The 27,974-nt window shown below is 37.6% G+C and overlaps 2 protein-coding genes and 1 long non-coding RNA gene across 4 annotated transcripts in view; 1 reads left to right on the top strand and 2 right to left on the bottom strand.

The window, feature by feature from the left end:
• Positions 1-100: 100 nt before the first annotated feature.
• On the bottom strand, positions 101-5,899 carry LOC134492592 (uncharacterized). The gene is made up of 4 exons (XR_010067474.1): positions 5,771-5,899; positions 5,104-5,357; positions 4,355-4,929; positions 101-260 (listed from the first exon to the last, which is right to left on the bottom strand). It is a non-coding gene; the product is annotated as an uncharacterized LOC134492592 (long non-coding RNA).
• A 423-nt stretch (positions 5,900-6,322) lies between these two features.
• On the bottom strand, positions 6,323-14,088 carry SREK1IP1 (SREK1 interacting protein 1). Its single transcript, XM_063295605.1, has 5 exons — positions 13,994-14,088; positions 10,928-10,975; positions 8,729-8,869; positions 8,445-8,523; positions 6,323-7,652 (listed from the first exon to the last, which is right to left on the bottom strand). Exons 1-5 carry the CDS (start codon positions 14,004-14,006, stop codon positions 7,460-7,462), a joined length of 474 nt encoding a protein of 157 aa, XP_063151675.1. The 5' UTR covers positions 14,007-14,088; the 3' UTR covers positions 6,323-7,459.
• Positions 14,089-15,505: 1,417 nt separating this feature from the next.
• CWC27 (CWC27 spliceosome associated cyclophilin) overlaps positions 15,506-27,974 on the top strand; it is a 112,982-nt gene continuing 100,513 nt past the window's right edge. Inside the window, exons 1-9 of one of the 2 annotated variants that reach the window (XM_063295603.1) lie at positions 15,506-15,634; positions 16,292-16,388; positions 17,617-17,729; positions 18,562-18,705; positions 19,907-20,005; positions 23,172-23,275; positions 23,693-23,762; positions 24,888-24,967; positions 25,444-25,477. In XM_063295603.1, the coding sequence (XP_063151673.1) occupies positions 15,593-15,634; positions 16,292-16,388; positions 17,617-17,729; positions 18,562-18,705; positions 19,907-20,005; positions 23,172-23,275; positions 23,693-23,762; positions 24,888-24,967; positions 25,444-25,477 (783 nt within the window). In that variant the 5' untranslated portion in view covers positions 15,506-15,592. The remainder of the gene's footprint in view (positions 15,635-16,291; positions 16,389-17,616; positions 17,730-18,561; positions 18,706-19,906; positions 20,006-23,171; positions 23,276-23,692; positions 23,763-24,887; positions 24,968-25,443; positions 25,478-27,974) is intronic. The other variant, XM_063295604.1, reaches the window with a different exon arrangement.

The raw sequence follows: 27,974 nt of genomic DNA, 5'->3' as shown, positions 1-27,974 counted from the left end.
CATCCATTTAGAGTCAAATGATTGAAGCAGCATAAAAACATTATCATCATCATAAGCAGCAGCAGCAGCCAGCTCTAGTGGGTAAGTTGCTGGACTATTGGGAGATCCAGGTTCTAGTCTTCCCTTAGAAGCAGATTCCAGCTGGATTCCTTTGGACCAATCATTCTGTCTCAGCAATAACCAGTATCAGGCTCTGCGACAAGCCAGCTGAAAAAGAAAATCTTTTGTTGCATCGTACATGGATTGCTTTGCTGTGAGAACTAGATGAGTGCAATGCAAAAATATACGGACCCTGGACCCATGCAGGGCAAAAGCTAAGAATCCTTAGGAATTTGGCAGTCTATAAATGTAATTAAGATGATGATGGTGATGAATTTAATGTGGTTGATCTAGTTAAAAAAGAATATAACTCTACTCACGTAAAGAGTATTTCCTGTCTTCTATCTCTGCCCTCCCCCCCACAACCCCAAATTGTTCTTATGGATTGATGGATCATCTAATACAGCGTACGATCGGACTCGGTCAGCTGCAGGACAGGAACATTGAAATCTGATCTCCCAAAGACAGAATAATTAGCCAGATGCATTTCAGTATCTCTCAGTCTTCTTCAGTGGACCAATCAATCTCCTGAATAGGAATCTAGACACTGGCATAATTAAAATCAAAGCTGCCCATTTATAAACTTTGTAAACTGCAGGGTTTATGCAGTTTTCACTTACACAAATGTAACAAGCAACAATTTGAAAGGAAAGTTATTAGACAGAAAATTGCTGGCAAGTAAGAGCATGTGGTGCTTTGGAGTCAATCACAAAAACGTGCTTCGGAGACTGCTTCTCCTCCCCTCCACAGGTAGTCTCTGGCTGCAAAGCAGCCACAGATCAGTATCCTTTCTTTGCCTCCCTTGAGCACCTCAGATGTGGTTTGTACAATCAGAAAATCTATAAAGCCCTTCAGGTCTCAAGACCTGGTTACTTGCAGGACTGCCCCTCTCCCGACACATCTGCCCATCTTATTATATCTAGTAGAGCAGGCATGCTTCAGATCTCATTAAAATGTTGTAATCTTCTGGGACCTTGAAGATGAACCTTTCCTTTTTTTCTTTTCATTTTAAAGAACTTTATTAGTTTTCAGAATATCATTAAAATACAAAATATAGAACAGATAGACTACAGGACTAAAGAAAAAAAAACTATAAAAGTGCAGAACACAGAGAACAGAAACAGAAAGTGACTTCCCACCTTCTCCAATAGATATGAATATATTTACAAATACAATCTCTTACCATTAAACCTTAGTACCATTATTTCTATCAAATATAACCATTTAATCATTAAAACCGAAAATCAAAAGTTTTTTTCTGACACAAAGAAGTAGTGTAAAAGTGGTTGCCAAGTAGAAACAAATCCAGAAACAATATTTTCTCTTATCAGCGCTGTTAACTTGGCCATTTGGGCCAGCTCCATCAGTTTGATAATCCAGTCCTCCACTGAAGGTATTTGTGGATCTTTCCATCTCTGTGCATATAAAATTCTTGCTGCTGTAATCATTTATAAAAGCAAAGTTCCATGTTGTTTCTCGAGCTGCTTCTCCATCAGTCCCAAGAGAAACAGTTCTGAGTTTTTTTGTAAGTCCACTTTAAGGATCTTTTGAATATTAGTACATACTTGGTCCCAAAATTTTTTGGCCTTTTCATAAGTCCACCAAAGATGATAAAATGTTCCTTCACCAAGAGAATATTTCCAACAAACATTTGTTACTCCATTATACATTTTTAACAACTTATCAGGAGTTAAATACCAATGAGACATCATTTTATAAAAATTCTCTTTTAAGTTACAATTCAAAGTAAATTTCAAACCTTTGTTCCATGTATTCTCCCAATGCTCCAACATAATATTGTATTCAAAATTCTTAGCCCATTTAATCTTGCATTCTTTAACTTGTTCATCTTCTAAATTCATCTGTAACATTTTATACATCTTTGTAATAACATATTCATCATTTATACAGTTCATTTTCAAATTAAGTTGTTTCATTAACAAATCTGAAACTTTTTATCCACTTTAAAAAGTTCTGACAATTGTAGATATGTAAACCAATGGCATGTAAAACCTTCCAACTCTAACAGTTCCCTTGTTTTAAGCTTCGGTTCACCCTCTTCAAAATTTAACAAATCTTTATAATTTAACCAACTTGTTCCCCCCACATTTTCTCTTCTAACAAGTGCTTCATGAGGTGACAACCACAATGGTACATTAAGTGCTAGTCTTGCTTTATATTTGTTCCAAACCCTCATTATGGCACCCCTAACAAAATGGTTTTTAAAATCTTTATTAACTTTAATTTTATCATACCACAGATAGGAGTGCCACCCAAAACTCAATTCACGTCCTTCAAGTTGCAGTAATTTCCTGTTCTTCAAAGTTATCCATTCCTTCATCCAAAGCAAACAACAGGCATCAAAATACAATTTTAAATCAGGTAAACCCAAACCTCCTCATTCTTTGGCATCTTGTAACAATTTATATTTAATTCTTGGTTTCTTGCCTTGCCAAATGAACTTAGAGATATCCTAATTGATATTGTTTAAATGGTAAATCTGTCAACAAAATTATAGTCTGAAAAAGAAACAACATCCTAGGCAAAATATTCATCTTAATCACAGATATTCTCCCCATGAGACAATTGTAATTTTTCCCATCTTGACGGAATTTTTTTCACATCATTCCAAATTTTAACATAATTATTCTGAAACAAGATACTATTCTTGGTTGATAAAATCACCTGCAAATATCTAACCTTTTTTTCAATCTTGGAGATGAATCTTTTCTTTGGCTGCCCAGCCCTATCATATAGTTATCTCCCCCAAAATCCACACAGCCCCAAACTTGTTGAGAAAGCCTTAAAACATGGCTTTTTCAACAGACTTGGAGACAGAACAACCTACAGCCCTACGCTGATACTGGGATTTTATTCCTTGGTTCCTTTAGATAGGTAAATGATAGACAGATAGATTTTTGTTGTTGTTTGTTGTCTTGTTTTATTGTTTTAATATGTGGAAAATCACCTAGAGTAGCTTGGACAATTGCAATAGCTTATGACATTGAATAAATAAATTAAATCCAGGAACCTAAACCACTTTTTGTCCAGAATTCTGAAAGTGATAACAGGTAACAGGTTGAACATCTGTCATCCTATAGTGAAGAGAACACACTGTTCTGAGCAGCCTATCAACAACCTCCCATAGCACTACTCCACGACGCTCCTGAGAAACTATCTTGGATTATAGCACATGCTTCTTGCTTCAGCACCTCTTCCTGTATGAATAAAAAAGTACTATCATCATAAGGAATGATCTGCTGCTAAGAGCAACTCTTCTTGCCCTTACAATCACCCAGGTTTATCTGGAGCCTCCTTTCTCTCCAGCTTCATTTGGTCTGCCAGGTTGCTTTCTGCAAAGTTGTAACATGTGCCCAACTGGGTTGCAGCATCTAGACATAGTAATAAACCAGCATCTGGATTCATTTACTGCAATTGCTTTGAATCGGTTGCATTCAATTTGGTCCCTGAAGAAATAAAGTTGCTCACATTCACTGGCTTCAATCTGTCTGCTAATATATGGTTTGGTTTACTTACTGTTTTTAACTGTTAGCTGCTCAGAGTCATGCATTTGAGATGGACAGCCATATAAATTTAATGAATAAATAATACATCTCTACGATATTGTCAGGGTTCACACATTTTAATCCAGGATTTGTTTTAAATGCTGCTCACCAAATTAGTAGGAATGAATTAAGGCATTGTGCTTAAAACCAAAGAAATTACTTCATGGCTTAGCCTAGTGTGTGAACCCAGCCAACTGGAACCACATGCTGTTTAAGATTAAATTAAGCAAAAGGTGGGGACTCACCTCTCTTATTATTTTACTTGTGGAGCTCACCACTGATTAGCTGCCAGTCACTTTTTGCTATCCTCTTGGTTCGATAAACATTTCAGCAATATATTCTGATAGCAATTCACAGCAATATCAAAGTTGCTATTAGTAACAGAATAGACCATTTGTCTGAACCACAATGATATGTTAGTATCCTGAAGAAGCAGTTTGCGAGAGTGAACACGTGGACAAAATCTCTTGCATGTTTTTCTACGTTGACAGCCATTTCATTTTCTCCTAATACGTTTACTTCTCTTGAGTGTTGCGTATGTCCATCTAACTGAGAGAAACTCAGTGACCACATCAAATCATTTCCACATCAGTATTTTTTCTGTGGATGGGGTGCTCTTCCTTTATAATTAAAAGTAGTCAAGCAGTAAGTAGAATAGAGCAATCCTACTTCCAACTCTCAAGACAGACTTACAGGTTTGTAAACATAAAGTCTGATTATAATATGTATTTGTGTGCATATGCAATAAAACAATGTTACTTATGTTTGATAATGCAAGGATGTCCAAGAAGGTAAGCATTAGCTTCTACCAATTAATTTGAAAAAGATTTTTGATGGGTAGAAAGACCTCATTTTGAAATCCCTGAGCATTTTTTTATGAGTTCTTGCAATGCCTGTCAATTGTTGATACACAATCTGGTATTTTAAGAGATGGTGCTTTGTCTATGCGGGAGGCTGGATTCTTGGATGTCCCTGTCTGCGAACAGAAGAGTAACTGGCCTTTGGGGAATTGTTTAACACAATACCATTAAGAATTAATTGCCACTATACTACAAGTTGCCACCTCAACTAAGTCTGAAGGGCAAACCTTCTCAAAAAGCATTTAAGTTGCTAAGATTATGTATTTTTAACACTGACCTCATTCATTTTTAAGCTTTAAACTGCTCCCTTAAGCCCAAGATACATGGTTTCAGCTGGTTCCTCCTGCCCAAACTCCTGGAGGACAGTATTTGTAATTTATAAGAATGCATCACAGAAAGCAAGCCTATTAAAAGACACAATCAAAAGTCATTACATCTGTGAGATGTGACTACATCTGAAATATAAAATAAATAAAAAAATAAACCTCTAAGTAATGCTTAGCTGCTTCCTTCTTTACAATAAACAAATTAAAATGTAATATTGATTGTTCAGGAAAGCTATGTTCTGCACCTTATACCTGCAAAAGCTATAGTCAAAATATGTAAGGTAGAATCTCCTTCAAGTCGAGCTTGCCTCCTGGTGACTTCTCAAACGCATCCATGTAGTTTTCTTGACAATATGGAAATGATTCACACTGGTGCCAACTGGGATGATTTTTCAACTCTCTTGTCTGGTTTATCAGTATCCTGGTATTTCCTCCCATCCAAGTACTACCCAGGGTGAATCTGCTTAGCTTCTCATGATCAGCCAAGGTCAGACAGGTGCAGATACCTAGAAAGAATAATAAATATATATATATACACAAATAAATCCTGCAGAAAACCAGAAATTGAGCAAAACCCACAATATTTATAACATTTATATAAATTATATATAAAAATTGAAGTCTATTTAGGAACTGAAGAATATCCTATGCCCAGGGGTATCCACATGTGTGTGTGTGTGTAAAAAAATTAAAATGGTGGTAGTGATTATAAAATCATCTCCCCCCTTTTATGTCCATAGTCCCTGTCTATACCAATCAGCAACTTCAGTTAAGATTTACACAAGAGACATACATGGTAAATTATACCTGTTAGAACAAAAATCAGATTGGTATTCCAGCTTCTAGGAGTCATATAGGTGATAGTTAAACCATCTCAAAAGATAGATGATCAGTCTTCCCACATATTGAGTTCACTTACTTAAGCCTTTTTCAGAGTGTCTCCCACATCTTAGTCAAGACAGATGTCAACAGAGATGAGAAATTCCTCTTGGCATCAACTGCAGATCCCCCTGATGTTGTGTTCTAAGCAACAGGTAAGCTGTAGGATTTGCCCATCAGATCTGTGCCCATCAGATCTTCAAATATGCACACAGTACCTGCCAGCAACTCCTTCAATATCATGGATTTCTTCCAGGGGCATACACAGAGGGCAAGTACATGATCCTGGGAAAAGATGCAGTAGCTTTAAGGAGTTGCAGACAGGTGCTACGTGAATGTACTATGTACTTCAGAGCACCTTTCTCCCTTTGAATCCAATGTGCTACAGTCTAGTAAACATCTTATTCCCCTAGCCCTTTTGAATGATGTTGCCAAGATATCATTTTTTTATATTATATCTGCAACTTTTACCCCAAAGTGACACATATTATATTGTGTAAACTGCCTCAAAATAGATGTTGCAGAACTATTAAAAATATTGAAGGCATTCCCCTCCACTGCTTCTCACACCATGAAAAAAAGCAGCACTTGGTGCTAAAACAGAGTTCTTATATTTTTATTTTTCAGTCAACTAAGCACAATAAAACAATCATTTAGCTTACAAATTCAACCAGGCTTACTTCTTTGGTCCAACAAAAAGTATATACTATTTTCTCATCATCTATACAAATAAATGGCAAGAAACAACATGGAAATAAAAAAACAGCATAAAAATAGTTTTCATCTTTAGTTAAAGTGTTCAAAGAGCATGGTTTTCTACTTGAAAAAAATCACTAGGTGCTTAAAAATCTATGTCTACTTTGCTCATTTAATTCTCAATATTTACACTCCTAACAAACTTACATCCTGATCCAGAGATACATCTACCAACTTGTCTGTGCACCTTTAATATGCTAAAACAACCTTTCAACATTTTCACACTCCTTTACATTCCATGCTGCATACTTGCATGCACACTTCCAAGAGTGATTAGTTCTGGAATCATCAGTTTATACCTAGCAATGATTGTTTGTTTTAAAGTTTTCTAAGATATTCACCCCCATCTTGTTTTACTAAAAACTTGTAAAAGAATGTATACCTTAACAACAGAACAAAATGACAAAACAGTTCCATGGGACAGAAGGAAGAACTGAAAGAAGAAAAATTACTTGTTCCTATGCCCCACTGGGTTTCTACTGGGAGGGAAGATGATGCAAGTGGGGCATCTCTTCTTTGTTATGAGTCTTTAAGAAGAGTTCCATTCTTAATGTTCCCAATTAAGGGAGATACATGTCTGCTACAGGATTGGGCAGGTTTTTTCTTCTCATTCTGGGACAGATAATGGAGATAAATAGGATCTGGAACCTGCAGATCAACAGCCTCTTGTGTTTGCCTGTTGAATAGCAGAAGGACTGTAGGATTACAGGACTGTACGTCTAAGATTACTGGGTTTTGTTCATGAATAACTGAATAATTTATAATTGTTTGAGAGATTAAAATCTGAGAACACTTATTTCCTTCCAAACAGGACGTACAAATAAAAGTTGTAACACAAAGGAGAATGTAAATCTAAATTCCCCCCCCCAAAGTTAAATACAAAGAAGACATTTTTAAAATAAATATTGAGTACACATCTTGCAGCATTATAATTTGAACTAGGATTGATGTAAATCAACCTAACCCTTGTTTTTCAATCATTGCTAGAAGAATCTGAACTATCAGAAGATGAAGAATCTTTCCCTCTTTTGTGTTTTTTCTCCCCCTTTTTGTGATGACGTTTTCTTTTCTTGGATTTATTCTTTTTCATCTTCTTTTCTTTTTTCTGGGATTTCTGCTTTTTTGATTTAGGTTCATCATCTTCTGTGGTGCTTGAAGAATGAGATCTATAAAACATAGGATTATAGATGTAGCTCGTGATGTAGTTAGTACACTTTAGGAGCAAAAAACTGGAAATATGTAGAGCTTTTGGTAAAGAGAACTACTTGAGCTAAATACACCAAAGAGACTTTTCTTAAGTTCTAGAGCCTTTTATTTTAATACAGTCTTTCCCTGTTTGGGAGTCTGGCTGAGGATAGTATATTAATAGGGAATTGATTTTCTAAAAGGCATTACCCGCAGAGGAGACAGAAATTGCAGCAGGTTCAGGGGTACGCTAAGGTTTACAGAGGAACACAACATTGATTATTTAAAAGAGCGAAAACAGAGGAAACAACTCTAAGTACAGCTGCACTGAACGAAAATGGAGGAGAAACAGAAATCAAGCTAAAATAGTTTAAAACTGATTTATTTATAGTAAATTTAAGAGCATCCAGACTACCTTAGATACCATTCTTTCCAATGAACCTATTCTATAACTAAATTCACACATTGTGCTTAAACTATGGTTTGATTAAACATGGTCTACTCAATCTACAATAGCTAGTTTCCTGCAACCATATTATGGCTTAGTGCAACCTTCCCCAACCAAGGATTGTTGGATTACCCAAAACAATGTTATGGCAAATTCTCTTTTGTTGAACAGTTTCCCCAGCTAAGCAGGAAATACTTCTCAGTATCTCAAAAATGTTCAGTTTCATTTTTTTTCTATTAATAAAATAAATACTCCGACTGATCTGCCAGGGTGTCATCATGTGATTTTTGCAATTTGACTACTTCTGGCTCAGTTTTGCTACTACCTTTTTCTTGCCTTCTTTAATTTCGATTTTTCCTTGCTCTTCTTTTGGATCTTTTTCTTTTCTTCTTCATCAGGAATACCTGTACATTAAAGTGATCAAGATTTTAGTGATCCCTGAAATAGGAACCATCCAGTTTTAAGGACTGATTGTAAAGATAACTGGAAAAGATCATTCTTTATTCTGGCTGCTGTCCTGATAGCATAGCAGGAACCCAGTGCTCAGAAAAGAAAATTGCAAAATAAAAACAAAACAAAGAAAGACAAATATAAGATGCCCAAACTCACACTGCTTTTCTGGAATGACATGAAGTTTCCCCAGCTCTTCTTCCTCACTCTCTTCACTGCTTGTGCTACTCACATCTAAAACAATGTCTCTTTTGGGATCCACACGGAGAAAGTTTCGGCATTCAAATGTCAGATGACCCGCTGAGTAAAGTTTGAGAAGGGAAAAAGATTTCAGGAAATGCCAACGACAAAAGTAGTAGGATTTACTGTTCTGTGGTTAGCAAACAAGTAAAAGAAACAAAGTCAGGAAATTTTAATTTACCCCGCCTAAATTTTGGCACTGTAAAAGAATGGTATAATGTTGAACCTTCAAAACCAGATTCAATATTTAATATATACTTTTTCTTCCATTGATATTGGTATGTGAGTGCTCTAATGGAACTTCCTTCAAAGTTAACAGCTTAAATATAACAGCCTTAGCATGGTCCTGTTTTCAAGGCTCTGGCACTGATCATACTACTTAGGTCAAGTTTGAAAGACCCAAAGGTAAAGTCTCCTTCTACTCAAGCTCAACTCCTGGAAACTACATAGATACACCCATGAAGCAACAATACTCAACACTGAAAATCTTTTCATTTCAATTTTTCACAGCAGACCTGGCAACTTCTCCAAGGTCAGTATCATAGATGCTATTATTGTGTCTTATGTGGGTGTGGTTTACATTATGGTATAGTATAAACGTTTAGCTATAAAACAAAGCAATAAACATAATGGCAAGAAAATGTAGCATTATTGTAACATCTCTTCTCAGAAAATTTACTTTATTTGTTTTTGGGGAAAAAGTATGGATATTGCTAATTTAAATCAGCATTAGAACAGTGCAGAATATTCTTCTAATGGATATTATGGGGGGGGCAGCTATAATAAATTTTAGAAATAAATATGAAATATGAAAGTGGAAGCACAAAATTGTTACATACAGAAATATAAGCAATTTCAAAGTTTAATACAACAGATTTTTCATGTCTTTTTTTCAGTTATAAACCAAAGGAGTCAAACAATAAAAAGTAAAGCAGTTAGCTTTATTTCCATAAGCACATTCTTTTTTTCCTTTTAGTAGGCCTCATATCAACAATTCACAAACCATTAGCCACTGAAGACCCTAATAAAATGCAAACTAGCTCCAGTGCTGTTCAGAAACACTTGCACAGAGGCACAAAAATAACACTAAATATTTACCAATGTTTCAAATGTATTATACCCACATAAAACCTATCCTTAAACCATGTAAGGTCAATCACATTGCTTTAGCTCCATACCAGCACAATCCAACTTAAAATTAAATCAAGATCAGAATCAAAGGAGTATAAATATAAGATGTTGGCCATGATAACCCTGCCATAACCCAAGATCCATTCACAAGTAAGTTAGGTTGGGGAAACTTCCTTCTGCTTAACATTAGCTTGACTTGTTCAATACAGGTCTTCAGGAGGGCCTTTAAAACATAACCTTTTAGCTCTGGGACTGATGACTACAGGATCTACAACAGTTCTCTCATACTACCATTGGTTGTGTTTATCAGCAAAAACTACATAATTACCTAATATGCATAATGTTTCAGTTTATGTATGTTTAAATTAAATAATAAAATACTTGCAGTAAATAATAAAGACTAACATATCCTTTTATTACAGTGTTGGTGGTAAGGCTATTGTGCATTGTTGCTTGTAACAGATAAGGCTGACAAGCTTGTCCAATCTAGTGTGTTCTACTCTAGCAGAGATTCTCCATTTCTTCAGACAGAATGTTTCTCTTTTAAACAAGCTTGCTATCTGAGGTCACTTATTTCAAGATAAGCAAATTCCTGTAAGGACTACAATTCCCATCACCTGTTACCATTGGTTATGCTGACTAAGGCTGATCTGGCAAAGAACATATTACCTCCACCACCACCACCGCCATCACCACCACTTAACTTAGAGATATACAGACTGGAAAAACAAATCATTCATTTTTTTGGCTAATTTTTAGTGTAGTGCTTGATCAATACAGAATTGAAATTCGTTTTTCCCTTCTTTCCTTCAATGAGTTGAATTTCAATACTCTTTAATTCCTTACTGATCAAGCACCACACTAAAAATCAGCCAAAAAATGGTTTTTTCCAGTTCCCCCACAACTGCTGCTGACAGGACATTGCAAGAAGACCCATTCCATCCAACCCTATTTCAGAACTCTATCTTCATTTTTGTAGATACTTACGATAGCCACATTTCTTGCACCCTGCCCTGATATTATCTTTATTTCCACCTGAAAAAGCCAAGCAGATTTCTTATTAGTTTGTGGAGATTCTAGAAGCATTCAATATACAGGAAAATGATTGATCCAACAGACCCAAGAGTAATTTTGCAAATTTTACCTTCCCATACCATGCATAATAAAAATAGCAGCCACTTACAATTACAATGGTTAGCACCAAATTGTGACTTCTTACACTGATCTCACAAATTAATCTCAGACCCAAGTATGTTTCTTAAGTGCAATGACAACACCATGCTTGCAGCAGTTTTATGCAGCTTAAGTTCTGCCATAGAGGACTACTTATTTGCAGCTCACATGAAATTGTACATTGCCCAGAAGCTATCAGTAGCGCTGTCAAACACAGTATAAGGCACAATATAATGAAAACCACAAAAACTTCAAGCAATGTGTAAATTACTGTTTCCTAGCAATGTACAGAACACATGAAGTTGACGAGCTCTGGCTGACATAACCCAGGAGCAACTACAAGTTTTGAAGAATTTGGCGAACAATTAACATGTGAACTAAAATAGGAGAATAAGCTATCCTATCATCCCTGAAAGTATTCTTTGTAAAGTTGAAAACATTTGGAATATATCAAGGTGTTAGATTCTTTGTTATTTTTAAAAATCAGTAACATCTTTAGGCACTTGCTCAAATATAATATAAAAACAAGATCAATGACTACATAAACTGAACAGCATCCTTATTTGCATGTTTTAAAAGCTTAGCAAAATGAATCTATTTTTCCATAAATTATAAGTGAATGGAGAGAAATGGGCTGAAGGTTCCAAGTTCATGTGGAAGATTAAAAGAAGACTTATATCTAATGACCATCTTGAGAGCTGGCAAAATATTCTGAAGTTACATGTGTATCGAAGTAGACTCACTTCATATATTAAAAACTCTATTAATAGCTTTTCCCAGTGTGGTGGCCTTCAAACTATTGGACTGTAAGTCCAGTATTTTCTATAGCTAGCTTGGCTATTATTATTGCTAAAATATGTGCATTAGCACTTAGAAATCTGAGAAATGCTGGAAGGGCTGTAATAAACCTGTTATATTCTTCTACTTCATGTTCATCATCATACAGAGTCAGGAGAAAAATCAGGGGATATTGTTTTTCGCTGGGTAAACCATTTCTATTCAGTAAAGCATTCTCAACTACGTATATTTAACTTGCTGTACCTGCCTGCTTTCATTAATCTTTATGTACCTCCTTTTTGTCTTAATTTTTTTTTCTTTCTTTAAAAATATTTACTTCTGTAGTGGTTTCATTATTCATAAGCCTGCATGGTACATATGCACTGAAGGGCACAGTACAAACATTAAATTAAACAGCATCTTTATTGCCCTGATCAGAGAATAGGAAGAAAGCAACATCCATCTCTGCCTCTAATAAAGCTTTCATCCACATAGTTTTCTTGCAAGCATATCAGAAGTGGGTTGCCAATGCTTTTTTCCAGATGTTCTTTTAATATTCAACCCTGCTGTATAGCTTGGGATTATAGCTAGTGGTCTCTCATTTGAGTACTAATCAGGCCTGACCCTTCTTAATCTCCAAGCCCTCCAGAGTACTGTCCTCATGTTAACAAAAGTCAACCATACAGTTAAATAGCCTGATTTCATCCTAATGCTCTGTGCTTTGGAAAGAATAAGTGAATAGCTCACTTCCAGCTTCTCCCCACTTCAACTTGCCATAAACTTACAATATACCATAGAATGTAAATTGGTAGGGTAGCAAACAGCAAGTGCAAGACTACTCTAGAGTAAAGTTATAGGTCTGTTACATAGGTCTCTTCTGCCAAATATTCATATTATTTAAAGATCAGATCTAGATGACCAAATAAATAAAAAAACATAAAATTGAAACTATAAACTTGCTATCATGGACTTAAGAATACTAGAATGATTCTATTTTATTTTTAAAATAATGGTTTAAAACTTTTCAGCTAAAACCTTTATTTCAAGTTCCTGTGTTAGTGAAAAATATAAATATCATTAAATAGAAGCTCAACCTTTTATCAGATTTTTCTGCCCTCCTAAGAGTTAAGGCCCTTAACAATACAATCCTAAATACATTTGTCCTCCTGTAAGAAAAACTCAGTGAGTATTTTCACTGGGGCAAAATGTAGTTTGCTTGTTTGTGGCTTATCATTTTGTGTAACTCCAGTTAGTGTGGGTTATAGTGTGATGGCACTTCATCCACCTTGGCTGATCTCCCAAAAGCAAAGCAGGATAGGACTGGTTTATATATGGGAGACTAGGCATAAAATTGCAAGCCTATATGGGAGATTTTGAAAACATTCTGGCAAACAGCAGCAAACCACTTTCACATTGTTACAAAAAAAACCAACAACCACCACCTACCCTACACAGACCTCATCCAAACTCAAGGAAGTTTCACCTGTACTAATGAACCCAGACAATTGTGACTGGCTTATCTAGACCTTAAGTTCTTAAACTTCTTGCTCTCAGGACCCCTTCCCATTTTAAAAATTATGGAGGACTCCAAAAGAGCTTTTGTTTGCATGGGTTATATTTATCGATATTTACTGTGCTCAAAATTAAAAATGACACATTTGTAGAACATTTATTTACTGAATCATGTAAAAATAACAATATTAAACGCATTAGATATTAACATCAATAAAATATTTTTCATGGAAAAAACCCTACACAATATTTTTTAACGAAGAAAAAATAGTAATGAGAAGAGTGATCGCTTTAAATGTTTGCAAATATCTTCAACATCTGGCAAATTTTGATTTCGCCGACCCCTGAAAGGGCCTTGGGGGACCTCAAGGGGTCCTCGGACCACACTTTTAAGAAACACTGATCGAGACTTAAGCCCAGGCTCAGTGCATTGCACGACCATAGAAGCCATCGAGACGAAGTCGAATGGACTCAATACGACTGCTTTTCAGACAAGCCTTGCTTGCCTTTCTCTCCCAGCCTTTTCTGGCAAAAGACGTCGCTTCCACCGGTACCTTAACCCTACCGCCCCATCCCCTTTCAGCAGCTCACCTGGCAACGCCATGCGCCCGACGCACCCCCACCCAGCCTCTAAGCCTCAACTAACTCCCGCCGGACGAGCTCTCGGGACAACGTTTCTCAGCCAGGAAACGTTGACCCGACCGTGAAGGGCTGAACCATTAGGCAGCGAAGGGGGGGGTGACTTAAGGAAACAACTAAAAAGGCGGGAGGCAGCCAGTTCCTTCCTTTCTGACTCGTTGGGAGAGGGGACCACATACACTCAGGGTCTCTTTGTTGATCCCAGGCTGAAGGTTGTTCAAGCTGCACGGCAGAGACCTCACCCCCCACCGCCCCGCAATATCAGAGCTCCCTTCCCCTGAGCCCCTCCCACTAAGAGGCGGTGGGCTACCTACTTGATTGACAGCGCCTTGGATCAATGGGAATAAGCTAAGGTTAGTTTTCTAAGAAAGCGGGCTGGTTAATATACCAGCATGCGGCATCTACGGTGTTTTCTACGTCTTTTTAGGTGGGAAGTGCGTCCTTGTAACGCTTATTTTCTGCCTACTTACTCGGAAGGTTGATGGTACAAATCTGGGCGTTTGTCCTCTTCACTCCAGTTGTTTGCAGGTTGATAGGACTGCAGCCTTACTGCTTTCTAAAGCCCATTGACTGAGTGCAGAGGATTGGAAGGAACAAAGCTGTAGACGGCCGCTTTTGCCTTCCGGCTTATTCTGGTTTTGAGCCGCCGAAAAACACCAGGTTCAAAAGGAGCGGCGGACTAAGTAGACCCTTGGTCTGATCCAACAGAGTATCCTTCCTCTTGGGTGGGCGGAGGGAATACTGGGAGTTTGATGCTCCTAACGCACCTGACTCTCAGTGCCAGAGCATGCGGTTGTCGGTATAACTTAGCTTATTCTTGCATTTGTCTGGTATTTCTTTTTTGATGTGCGAACAACTTTAAGCACGTAATGCGGGAAAACTCGGATGCAAATGATTTAAATTGATCTAGAGTAAGTCACACTGAACGTAGCAGGACAAGCCGAGCTGTGGTCGGGATTTTCCAAGCCCTTATCGGGTACCGTAGCTGACATAGAAACTGAATCTGGCGGCCCTTGAAGGTTTCCCGCATGTCCCTCCTCCGTAGACGTTGCTCCTCTCCCTCTTGGGCGCTAAACAGTCCAAGGGGGGACATGCAGATCAATTCAGAAAAGGTTCCCTCGCGTCCGCCTCTCGTGGCGGAAGATCCAGACGCTCTCAGGGGGATCAAAACAGTAACAGCAGCGTTTCTGGACGGAAGATTATGGGCCCGGCACAGCGGGTCATACTACTCGCTAAGTTCTGAAGGGGGAGGCTCTCCTAATACGGCGAGAAGCTTGTTCATGGCAGACCGCACTCAGCGGCGGTTAGCTCGCTGGTGTCGCCCCAGGTGCCGGAGAAATTTCCTGTTCTTGAACATGGGATCAGAAGGCTGACTGTTCCTGGTTGCGCTGCCCTCTCTCCCCCTCCGGTACAAGTGAGATCTTCTAGGACCCAACATGGCGGGGGGTGATAGGGCTGGTGTCCTATATAGTCATTGACATAGTCGTCCACCCGGTGGTTGTTAGGTGAGGGGCACTCGCGGAGGGTAGCCGCTGTGTGGAAGCATTCACTATGAGCAATATTTACATCCAGGAACCGCCGACCAACGGCAAGGTGAGAGTCCGTTCTGTCGAAGGAAGAGCTTAGTTATACCAAGCGTTTAATATGTGCTCCTGGCCGAATGGGAGGCTCTGACGTGCTTCAGTTGTAGCGAATGTAGGAACTTAATATGCGATGGGACTTTGAAATAAATTGCCTTGAATGCCTGCTGATGTTTCCGAGTATGTCTCGGTTGGGACAGTGTGGCTTCAGTCCAATACTGGGACATAAGACGGGTTGAAATGAGTAGTATTCTACTCAGTTGTCTGTCAGTTTGGACATATAACTGTAATCCTAAACATTTCTGTCTGCATTTTCATTAAAATGGTATCCAGAGCAGCTTACAATAAGCTTACAGAGATACAGTTCAAACATTAAAATGTATTAAAACTATAAATGGAATATTTACTCTCAATGAACTGTGTTTTGCAACATTATATCTTACAATTTTGGGGTATACAAGGGTATGCCTGCATTAGTAGCTTCTGCTTTATTGGAACTTCCATATTATTTCTGTTAACTAGTTCTTTTGCTGTTGCTTGTGTTATATCACACTCTAGAAGACATCTAGAAAATGTATGCTTCAGCAGAAGCAATTACGCACTTTGACTGGTTGATAAAATACTGAGACCTGTAAGAGTCACATAATCATACATTAAATCTATTCTGTAGGTTTTATTGAAAACAACAGCTGGAGATATTGACATTGAATTATGGTCAAAAGAAGCTCCCAAAGCATGTCGGAACTTTATTCAGCTTTGTATGGAAGGTAATGATTAAGAAAAAAACAGTAGTTCCTAATTTTATCTATACAATAAAAAGTACTCAATTTCAGTAAGTGTGCTTAATTCTTAGACTACTTTTGCAAAAAGTTTTACATAGGAATACAAGCTTTGTTTGAAAAAAACAGCAAACATCTGCAGCACCTCCCACTTAGGCAAGTATTCTTAGTCCTTCTGGTGATCAGACTTGGAACAGCTTCTCGCAAACTTTTGTAGGTGAAGGAAAGGAATATTAGCAGCAGGAGTTTTGTCCTGTGTGTCCTCCTTTCCTCAAAACAGCGTGGCAAGTGAGATAATGCCATCTTTCCTTCAAACTCTCTGCCCTTTATCAGAAGACTCAGTAGAGAGATGCTTTTGATTCACTCTTGGTTTTCCTTTGTCCGCAAAATTCCATGCAAGTGACTGAAGATCTATTCTTCGAGCTCTCTGAGAACCTCATGGGGCTTAGAGAAGAGGATGGATTCATTCTGATTTTCCCTAAGATTAAGAAAGCAACAGAAATTGTTCTTTCTCAGCCAAACTTCTATGCAATTGAGCCAAGTCTTTTCCAAGCTGAGTAAGGTTGCCAGAAGGATTGGGAGAGAGGAGAAAATTAGATTTTTCTTTAATTTGTGATGCAAAATAGTGAAAGAAAAGAGGAGAGTTTCTTATTTGTACTGCAAAACAAATCCCAGACTTCCTTCAAAATATTCTGTGCTTACTAGGAGATTTTTAAACCACTGATTTTTGAGCTCTATTCAGATGGACCTTGAAATAATTTCTCTCCTGCTCCCTGCACTTTTTTATTCTGATGATAAACTTATACTGAATGTCAAGAATACCAAATAAGCTGAGAGTCTCTGACTTGGGGCTTGTGACCTTCATGTTATGGCATGGGCAAATTCTATCATATTTTCATTTGATTAACTGTTAAAAGTAAATCTGTCATCATTAAAATCATAGTACAATTGTATTACAGAATTAGGGGTGTCTGTATGAAACTAAACTAAGATTAGCTGGAAAACCAAACAAGTACTTTCAGGCCTTCAGTCTTTTTAATAAATTTTTACAATTAATTATTTGATTCAGAAACCTGCATATTTTTCAAAAGTTCCTTGAACTTTTCCTATATATAATTAATCTGATGTTGACATTTTCTTTGAAATAATGCAGTAAACCTGCCAGTGAAAATTTTGCAATTCATATAAACTGGTCTAATGCTTATTTTATTTTCAGGCTATTATGACAGCACCATATTTCATAGAGTTGTACCTGAATTTATAGTACAAGGTGGTGATCCTACTGGTACTGGCTCAGGTGGAGAATCTGTCTATGGAGCCCCTTTCAAGGTAACCCTGTTTTTGCTAGTGACTTTTTGTCTATTGTTGTTATTGTACAAGCATGATTCATTTGCAGTTAGTCACTTTTCCCCCCTTCGATTTAGAAATTTGGACATAGGAGGTATCGGACATAATCTACTGAAATAGATAGGGCTTATATTGCTAAGTATTGGAAGTAGAGATGTGTTTTGGGGGGTATTAAAGGATGAACCACTTCTAGATTTTCCAAGAAATATGAGTTTATTCATAAAGACTTTAAGTTTTAATTCAGTGCTATAATTAAAATACAGGTAGTCCTCAATGACCACAATTGGGACTGACAACTCCATTGCTAAGCAATGCGGTCCTTAAGTGAAACATGTGACTGCACCAGACTTACGATGTTAGTTCCTCTGCAGTTGTTAAGCGAATAGCCTGCAGTCATTAAACATGACATCACGTGACTGTGACTTGCAACTTACTGCCAGCGTCTCCATTGATTTTGCTTGTCAGAAGCTGGCTGTGAAGCTCACAAATGGTGATCATCTGATTGCGGGACGCTGCGACTGTCGTAAATGCATGCCTGTTGCAAAGCGCCCGAATGGTGATCCCATGACTGCGGGGATGCTGCGATGGTTGTAAGTTCGAGTACTGGTCATAAAACTACTTTTTCAGCACCATTGTAAGTTCAAACTGTTGCTAAACAGGGCAATTCTTAACCAAGGACTACCTGTAGGTCTGTTTAGATTTTGGTGGAAAATATGCCTTTGGGGTATTGTTTTAGATTTCATCCTACATGCATCAGTCTGAATGAATTGGGGGCAATTAAACGTGCACTAATTGTTTTCATCATAATTCACAGGATGAATTCCATTCACGATTGCGTTTTAATCGACGAGGACTGGTTGCCATGGCAAATTCCGGGCCTCATGATAATGGCAGCCAGTTCTTCTTTACTTTGGGTCGTGCAGATGAACTTAACAACAAACATACTATCTTTGGAAAGGTTTGGAAAACTTCTGCTCAAATGACATTTATTGTCTGCAAAGTTTCATTAATATTGGCATTATTTATTATTTTATTTGTCAGGAAGAAAACGTTTTTTAAAAATAACAGAAAAAGCTTTCAAATCCTTTGGATGGAATATTTGATGAAAAGTTACCAAGAAACATAGATTGCAACCTAATTAACTAGGCTGTACTATATTTATATGCCATGAAGGGTAAAAAAGTATACAGGCTAGTGAAGGAAGGAGCAGGTATAGTGATAATTAGGGAGGGTAGAAGGGAGGGCGTTGCTGTTAGTCCTTGGCTGCGGTAGATCACTTCCTGGTTCAAATGAGGCACGTTGTACCTTGTGACCTCTCCATGGTGAGGGAATTGATTAAGATGGCATGCCTAGGCTTCTTACAGATCTTGATGGATCCCAGTGGGCACTTGCAGATTTTCACAGCAATCTGGCAAGCAGCTCCATCTATCACCTGGTCAAACTCTGGAAGTGGGGTTAGCCAGATCATTCAACACGGCTACCCACATCTTAAGGTGTACCTTGGCTTACCAAGGAACTCTGGGGATGGAATACAAGTAGAGATGCTGAACATGACCAAACATTGACGAAAGCCCATGTTCAAGCTTATACAGCAGCAGCACAGGCAGCAAAGCATCAGACTTCTCTGTCCTTATTGCATCAGCAGGGTGTTGTTCAGTGTTGTTATTTAACATGGTCTGTTCCATATTGGGGAAGAGTGACCGTGATAATCTTTCTGCAGGCCCCTAAAAATAGTTTGTACAACACTTTATGTATAAAGTCTCTCATATTCACTCTAGCTTCGATTCTGCATAGGTGAGGTCTGCTGAACTGATTAGGGTAACACCTTGAAATAGCTGGGATTTATTGCAGCTTATTGATGCTAAAGAAATTGACAGAGTGTCCCTCATTATGAATTTCACCATTCATGGACTGGATCCATGCCCCTTCTAGCTTCTTTGATTGGTTGTAGGAATGGGCATGATCTGAGAGATTGTCCATGCTCCCTTGCTGTTAATTTGATATTTTTAATTACTGTATTTTATGGTTTTGTTGCTATTGTAATCAGGAGTTGTTTGGAATGTGACAATATAGAAATAATTAATAAATGCATAAATCCAAATCCTTAAATTAAAATGTGTTTTGAAAATAATTTGTGACAAAAGGTTCTAATTTGGCAGATCACTGGAGATACTATATATAACATGTTACGACTTTCAGAAGTTGAAATTGGCATGGATGAAAGACCAACCAATCCATATAAAATAACAAGTACAGAGGTAGGAATAAGATTATTTGTAATAGATGAAAATATATATTTCTGTTAATGCTATTAAAATGAAATGAGAATTTTTTTATGCTTCTTGTGCTTCAACATCAGAAATAATTGAAAACTTACCTTCTATACCAGGAGTATGTAACCTTTTTTGACCCAAGAGCTAATCTTGGCACCTCTTTCTGATGTCTTACACAGTCTTAATACAAGTAGTCCTTGTTTAATGATCACAATTAGGACAGGCAACATGGTTGTGAAGCAGAGCAGTTGCTAAGTGAATCTGCGACTGTGCTTATGATCTTACTTCAGCTTTCCTTTTCTTTACAGACCTGTGAAGGTCATAAATGCAAGGATTGGTCATGAAGTTACTTTTTCATCACTCTTGTAACTGCGAATGGTTGCTAAACAAGGCAGTTGCTAAATGAAAACTACCTGTAGTTAATAAAAAGCCAGCAGCTACTAACACTACTTACTTACACATAATCAAGGCAAGTCCAGGAAATACAGGTGGTTACTTTAGAGAGATTATTATCTTTCTTAAAACAAGCAAAAGCCATCAATTAAACCCTTGGTTTGCCTGGATTCTGTATGTTTAACCACAGTTGCTTGCCCAGGATATCCAAATTACAGGTTCAGAACTGAAGGTTAATTAAATATCAATTTTGTCAGATTCTAGATTTCCAGGAGATTTTCTGAAGCTTCATGTACAGTGGTGCTTAAAAGTTAGTGAACCCTTTTGAATTTTCAATGTTTCTGCATAAATATGTTATGAAAGTATAAACAGTATGAACAAGTATAATGTTTTTGACTCATTTGTTTAATTGGGTTCTCTTTATCTAGTTTTAGGGCTTGTGTGGAGAACAGATCACCTTGTAGGTCATATTTATGCACAAATATTGAAAATTCAGAAGGGTCCAAAAACTTTTTTTAAAGAATTTTATTAAGTTTCAGAAAAAGATAAAAGATACAGAAAAACAAAAAACTACAAAAAAAGAGAGAACTAAAAAAGTGTGAAAACATAAGAGAATTTTTTTAAAAATAGATTACAAAAAGAAGTGACTTCTAACTTTAAACATGAAGGATATACAACAATTTTCTGTAATCAATCCCTTACTTTATATTGAACCCAAATCACATTATTTCTATAAGTCAACCTCTTAGCACATTATAAAAATCACTAAATACCATTGCTCCCTCCCCTTATATTAAAAGAAAAGAAAAAATACAAGTCACCTAATCAACTACCCCCCCAAAATAATTACTTAGTTATTCCTTTCCTACTACTATTCTATACATTCCTGTCTACTACAATAAAGATGAAAAATAAAAAAAACATATAAATTGTCTGCCAATATAATTAATAATACAACAAACATAAATTAATATTATTTTTTTTAAAAAAACCTTAATAATCTTAATCCCAATAATTAATGATAAATAAAATCCTCCAAAGCCAAAAGACCATCAGATAAATCTTTTAGCCCCTTAACCCGCTTCAAAATAGACCAAAGCATTTACACATCTCCATAATAAGCACAGAGCTATTTTCTTAAAGAAATCAAACAGCTCAACTGCTCCCCTCACAAACACAGTCTTCTCCTCAAAAAAATCTCCCATACATTAATAACCCCTTTTTTTCCATGACATTCTGTCAGAAGATCAAATTCACTCATGTCTTGCAACTCAATTTCTCCCTTAAACTTCTTCAATTCAGCATTGTCAATTTCATCCGGCTTTTCAACCCAATCTCACTCTTAGGAGAAACATTTCCATCACTGTTAAATTCTTCAACATCCACAACATCCCCAACCAGATAGCACATTTTAGACTACATATTTTCCACAATGCTCTGAATGTCTTGCATAATAACTTGGCAGGAATCAGAAAAAATCTGCTTAATATCTTGCTTAATATCTCGATGGAAGTCGGAGAGAGCCTGATTGATATCCTCCATGTCTCACACAGTAAATTATGGCGCTCCCTAGGTACTTAACAGGGAGAAGTAAAAGGTAATGGAAAGTTTCCTGACTGAGTTTACAAATTGAAGGCAAGATAACAGACAGTTCCCAGAGAAAGTAGCGGCAGGAAAGTAAAAGTTCAGAACGGCGGATTCAACGGGCAGGAAAATGCTAAAATCTTCAAAATCAGCACAAAAATAATGACAGGGAGGATGATAATATACTCTCAACCTTCCTTAGTATTGGATGGAAAGCAAAATCCAAAGCTTAAAAATAATTTTTTTAAAAAAATTTAGTCACAGAAATAATGATGAGCACCAAGAGAGATAATTTCTCCTTAATGTAGAAAGCCTCTCTTAGGATACAAATACTTAAATATATATATAAAGTGGGTGCTTTAGAAATGGGGTGGCTGGACTTATGTCCCTTTAAGGCTGCAGCTTAGAAACGGTGATGTCCCAGCCTCCCAGCAAACTCTTAACTGTCGATCGCAAACGCTGTTTACGATCTCCTGGCTGCAATTTGCCCTCCGGAGGAAAAATGGGTCGATTCCGAGCGTTTCCTTGATCTGGAAAAATGATCCTGGACTGCAGGAGAAACTAGCCTGAGCCTGAAAAAACTGTCACGATGCCACTTCTGCCCATGGAGCTCCCAGGCGCAGCTGTTCAGTCCGCCATGTCCCACTGGAAGTGAAAAAGGGTTCAAAAACTTTTAAGTACCACTGTAGATATTAAGCAGTGCTAATGATACCACTGAGCCTTGTAGAATGCCATGGTCAAATTGGCTGGTACTGATCTTTTCTCTTAAGTTACCATATTTCTTAACTGAGGGACAGTTCAGGTTTTTCAACACTGTCGAGACAAATCATGACTGAAGTTTCTGTGGTATGAAAAGGTACTGGAAGATCAAACAGAATCATCTGGAAGTATTCCACCTGTTGAATTCTAAATGCATCTTCTGAAATAATATCTGATCGTTTGTTTAATTGATTTCCTTTAAATACTGGCCTATAACTACTTTGTTCATCCTTAGCTTAGGGATATTACCTTGCCTAAAGTATACAAGCTTCAACTGTGCTAGATTTAATAAGATACGTTCAGCAAGACTAGTTATGGCTCTTCACCATTTCTAGCTTGCAGTGTTTGGATGCTTATGAAATAATATTTTTCACAATGGAAGGTCTTAAAGATTCGTAAAACACTTTTCTTTCAGGTTTTATTTAATCCTTTTGATGATATAATTCCAAGGACCAGCAAAAAGATGAAGAATGAGAAACTAATGGAAGAAGTTGAGAAGCCAAAATCAAAGGGCACAAAGTAAGTATAGCCTGTTATTTCTTTCCTGCAAGCTCAGATGTAGTCTTTCCACATGCAGACTAGGATTTGATTCATGCAGTAACACTGAATTATATACAAATAATAATTGTATAAAAGATAGGGAATAGAATCCAGTTGTATGCTTTCATGAATGGAAGATTGCACCCTGATAGGGTGAGGCTTCCGCTGCAGTCTCTTGTGCATCCTCAAATTGTGTTCTAGGGAAGATTTTAAGGATACTTGAAGGAATGCAGCAAGAAAAAACATCCTATTACAGAAGAGGAGGTTGGCTAGGATTATGTGGGATTTCACACAGGAGAATTCCATAGGCTTTTGACCTGGCAGTAGAGTTCAAAAGAATTCTGGGCTTTTATTTGTTCCACTGTTAATTAAGGTACCTCTTTTTTCTATGTGAAGAAATTTTAGCCTGCTTTCATTTGGAGAAGAAGCTGAAGAGGAAGAAGTAGAAGTCAACAGACTTAGTCAGGTATAATTTCAGGCTAACTACCTATATACTTTGGTGAAGCCCTTTAACTTTCAGCTTTGTGAAATTATTGTCCAGCTTTGCTTATTGCAATTTTCTTAGCAAATTGAATATAGACTGAGGCCCCAGATATTGTGTTTAAATAAAATAATAAGGAAAAGGGATAATGTCTCTTGGTATTATATTAGTGACCTTTACTAGTAGAAATTGTACAGATCTAGACTTGAAGGTTACCCGTTCTTGCACTAAAACATAGTCATTTATGCTCAATAACAATCATTTCTCTGAAAGTTTGCAGATACACATCTTCAGCCAGAGGTAGAAAGATGAGAAGGGCTTCCTACTGGTCTAGGAAGATTTGCATTGTTTGTATTGAATGCATTTGCCCTCCCCTTAAAGTCTTACCAGAGCTTAGGTTTCTTCTTGGATGTAGCCTTGCTCTGAGAAATGTGGGTGCTAACTGTTGCCAAGAATGTCTTTTATCGCTCTTGGCAGTCAGTTCAACTGTTGTACGTACAGAGGGAGAGATGGAGGAGAGTGATTTCCAGGTTAGTTGCCTCTAAGTTGCTTTTTGTTGGACTGTCCTTGAAAACTGTCTGGAAAACTGCATTGGCTTAGGATATAACTGCCAGGCTACTAATAGAGATAACATAGCTGGCTCCTGCTTACTTTCAATTCACAATTGAAAGTCCTGGTTACAATTATAAGCAAAAAATAGTCTGGCACCTGGTATCCTTAAGGCTGTTTTTTCTTATATAAAACTCAAAATATATATGTCCTCTAGGAGAGAGGCTTTTTGATTGTTTCCTGCTTCTCTGAAATCCAGAAGGTAGTCACTTGTCAAATGGTCATTTTGATGATAGAAGCAACACCAAGGTTAGATCTTCCCCCGGAATAAACCTGTTGCTCCTTTGCAACAATGAGAAGCAGCAGATCATAATAGTTTTATTTGAATGAATATCTGCAATCAACTAGGTATTGGTGATGTATTTATAGGAATCAGGGTATTGTATAATGCCTGTGTATGAGTAGAGATGCTCGTTTTTTTCAATGACAAGTCTGTGTAATTAAGTAAAGAAATTTTCCCACAGACCCATTATTCCACTGCCATTCTTTTTTTTATTTTAGAGCATGAAAGGAAAAAGCAAAAGCAGTCATGATTTACTGAAAGATGATCCACATCTGAGTTCCATTCCTGCCATTGAAAGGTAAATATGTGTTGCTAATTCAAAACTAATTCTGTTAGTTTAGATGTGTGGAATCTCTATTGTGATAAATGGCCTACTTGCCATTGTATTACAAACCAGCCCTCTTTCACATATTTTAGTACTCTAGCTTTCAGAATTCCCAGCAGCTGTGTTTGAAATCCTCTACACTTGGGGAGCGACCAGATTAGGAAGGACTGCCACATATTACTAAGCAATTACTTGCCAAACTATTCTTGAAGATATCCTGCAGCTTTGATTGCAGTTCTTGAGCTAAGATAGTCCTTCAAGCACACATAATGCTTATGAGATAGTAATCAGATTGCCTTTGTTTCAACTGGAAAAATATTAATGAGTTGGGCTAAAGAGGGATAGGCTAAGTAAAAACCTCATTACTTAGCAGTGTACTTGTTTAGATGAATTTTATTTTAGAAAGTGTATTAGAAGAGAATCTACTTACATATTGCCTTTCCTTTCAGTGAAAAAGCAAATGAAAGTGATAATTCAGATGAGGTAAGACCGTTACATTAATATGGAGCCCATTTTGTTATGTATTTGTAACATTTACAATATTTACAAGGCTATTGTCTGTTACCACTATTCATCTGGTTAGTGTCTCAGCTGCTGAACCATTGTAATACTTAATTGTCCTGTTAAGGGAAAGGTTTCAGTCAACTAAGTAGTTAGTGTGATCTCTCCTCCTTTGTTGGTTCAGTTTATTATTTATTTATTTGCATGCTGCCAATTCATCTTAGATTCTAGGTGGCTTACGTTGAGTGGAACAATAAAACAAAAAACATCCTCACAAACATAATGCATCATTTCAATCCCAAGTACCCAAGTCCAACTCAAGCAGTTGTCACTCCAGTCACCCCTTGTTCTGAAGGCTTTTTGGAATAGCACCATCTAAATGCTCTTTTGAAATGACAATATGGAAGAGGGCTGATTTTGGAGGGTAAGCTGTTCCAAAGGCTTACAACAGAGAAGGCTTGCTCCTGGGCTCCTGTGTCCTTCATATCTTGAAAGCAGAGAAGAATCTGCAGCATGTCCTCCTCACCAGCATGTATTGGCTGGTTAGATTTTGTATGGAGCAGATAGTCCCTGAGATAATGAAAAGCTGAGTATAAGGAACTTTAGAGGTTATAACGACCACTTGAATTGGATCCAGAAGCCTCCTGGATCTGGAACCAGAAAGCTTCTGCACAAATAGTACCTCTTTCTTGTTGAGATTCATCTAAGTCTGTTCCATCTCATCCAGTCCTTCATACCCTCCAGGCACTGGTTCCAAGCACTGGGATTCATCCTAAATCTGTTTCATCTCATCCAATCCCTCATTGCCATTTGAATTGAGATACTCTTCATCCAGGATGCTTTGTAATTATCACCCCACCACTTTCTCAACAACCTTTCCCCTCAAAAGAAGGTTGGATAAGGATAATGGTTATCCAAAATAACTGGATCAAAGGCTGACCTCTTGGGGCACCATTTCCCTTTTAGAGCCAATATCATCACTCTTTCTGTCAAAGAGCTATCAGCCCCCTAGTTGGGGGAGACTTAAATGCAGATTGCAAGGGAAGGAGCTGCAAAATGGGCTTCCCTTTTCTGATGCAGAATAGCCCAGCTTTGATAACTACGCCAATTTCGTGACACTCCTGAGGGCTAGCTTTGATAATTCAATCAAGCAAGTGATGCCAACCATGCAATTTCTTTGACTCCAACAGTGTAAACACTTGGTGGGGGATTATACTGCTGACTTTCAGCTGTTAGCCCAGGACACAAGCTAATAGGAAAGAGACTTAATTGATCAGTTTAAAAATAAACTATTACATAAAATATGAAACAAACCCCTTTGTCAGGGCACCACAAAGACACCACATGAATCCAAGTCTATTTGGGTACTGATGGAAGACTTGATTTCATGCAGAGTATAGTAATGGAAGATGCCACTATAGTTTTCCCTCCATCTCCCACCCATAGAGCACTACTATCTCTCTGAGAAAAACACAAGGCCTGTGTTGATATTGTGGAAAATCTGCCACTAGGATACTTTTCATGTGAGTGCCCTGCTAAGATTGCCCTTCTGAAACATGTATTTATGGCAAAAGGGGGCATTTTGCAAGCAGATGCTCTAAACACACCATATTTGGCCTGTTGTAAATGAATCAGTCCCATCCTCTGGGGCAGAGGTTCCTAGACTTTCTCAGTTCACAGTGCCCTCAGTAATTTTTTCACAGCACTCATGGATTCATTGTTCTCACTGTGTCTGACAGACGTTGGGTACTGCTGTGTTATCCCCTGCAAGTTTGCTGTAGGCCCCTAGATACCAAAAATTTACTAATTTTTACTGTAAATTTGTGTGATGGAATGTGAGGGTGATCTTAGAAAACAGGGAAGAAATGCTGCCTTGGGAATGATCAGATAAAAGGAAAGGAAGTCCACGAGAGGGTAATGGTCTAAAGAAGAAACTTAGGAAAGACCTGCCCTGACCGCTCAAGCAATAAATAGGGAGTAGGGAGGGCAGGAGATTTGTACTTTCAGACTTGCAAGATTCTGTTAATGTAGCCTAACAATAAAGTAGGATTAGTTCATCTAGTCGTGTTTCCTGTCTGGTTCACCTGGAAGGGCTGACAATTTGTTCCTAGTTTTCTTGCATGATCATCCTACTGATTCATCTTGCCAAGAATGAGAATCCCTTTCAGTGGGATTCCAGTGCTCAGAAAGCCCTTCTTTGATTCAAAGAGGCATTAAGTTCTCAGTCCATCTTTTGTCACCCAATTTCACCCTCCCCCCTCCAATACAGTGGGAAGTCTACTTTTACAATCCACTCCAGAGTTTGAGGGCAACTTTTTCCCCCATGTGTTCCTCTCCAGGCAACTCCTTCCAACTGAAAGAAACTCTGATGTTTTTAATAAAGTGTTCAGTGCCATCTTGACGGATTGGAACACCTTCTTGAGGTCTGAATGGACAACAAGAATTTAGAACGCTTGCAAACTTCCCACAGGCTCAGGAA

The sequence above is a fragment of the Candoia aspera genome, chromosome 2, assembly GCF_035149785.1.
Source record: "Candoia aspera isolate rCanAsp1 chromosome 2, rCanAsp1.hap2, whole genome shotgun sequence".
Classification (NCBI taxonomy): Eukaryota; Metazoa; Chordata; class Lepidosauria; order Squamata; family Boidae; genus Candoia; species Candoia aspera.
This window is presented reverse-complemented; position numbering and strand designations above follow the sequence as displayed.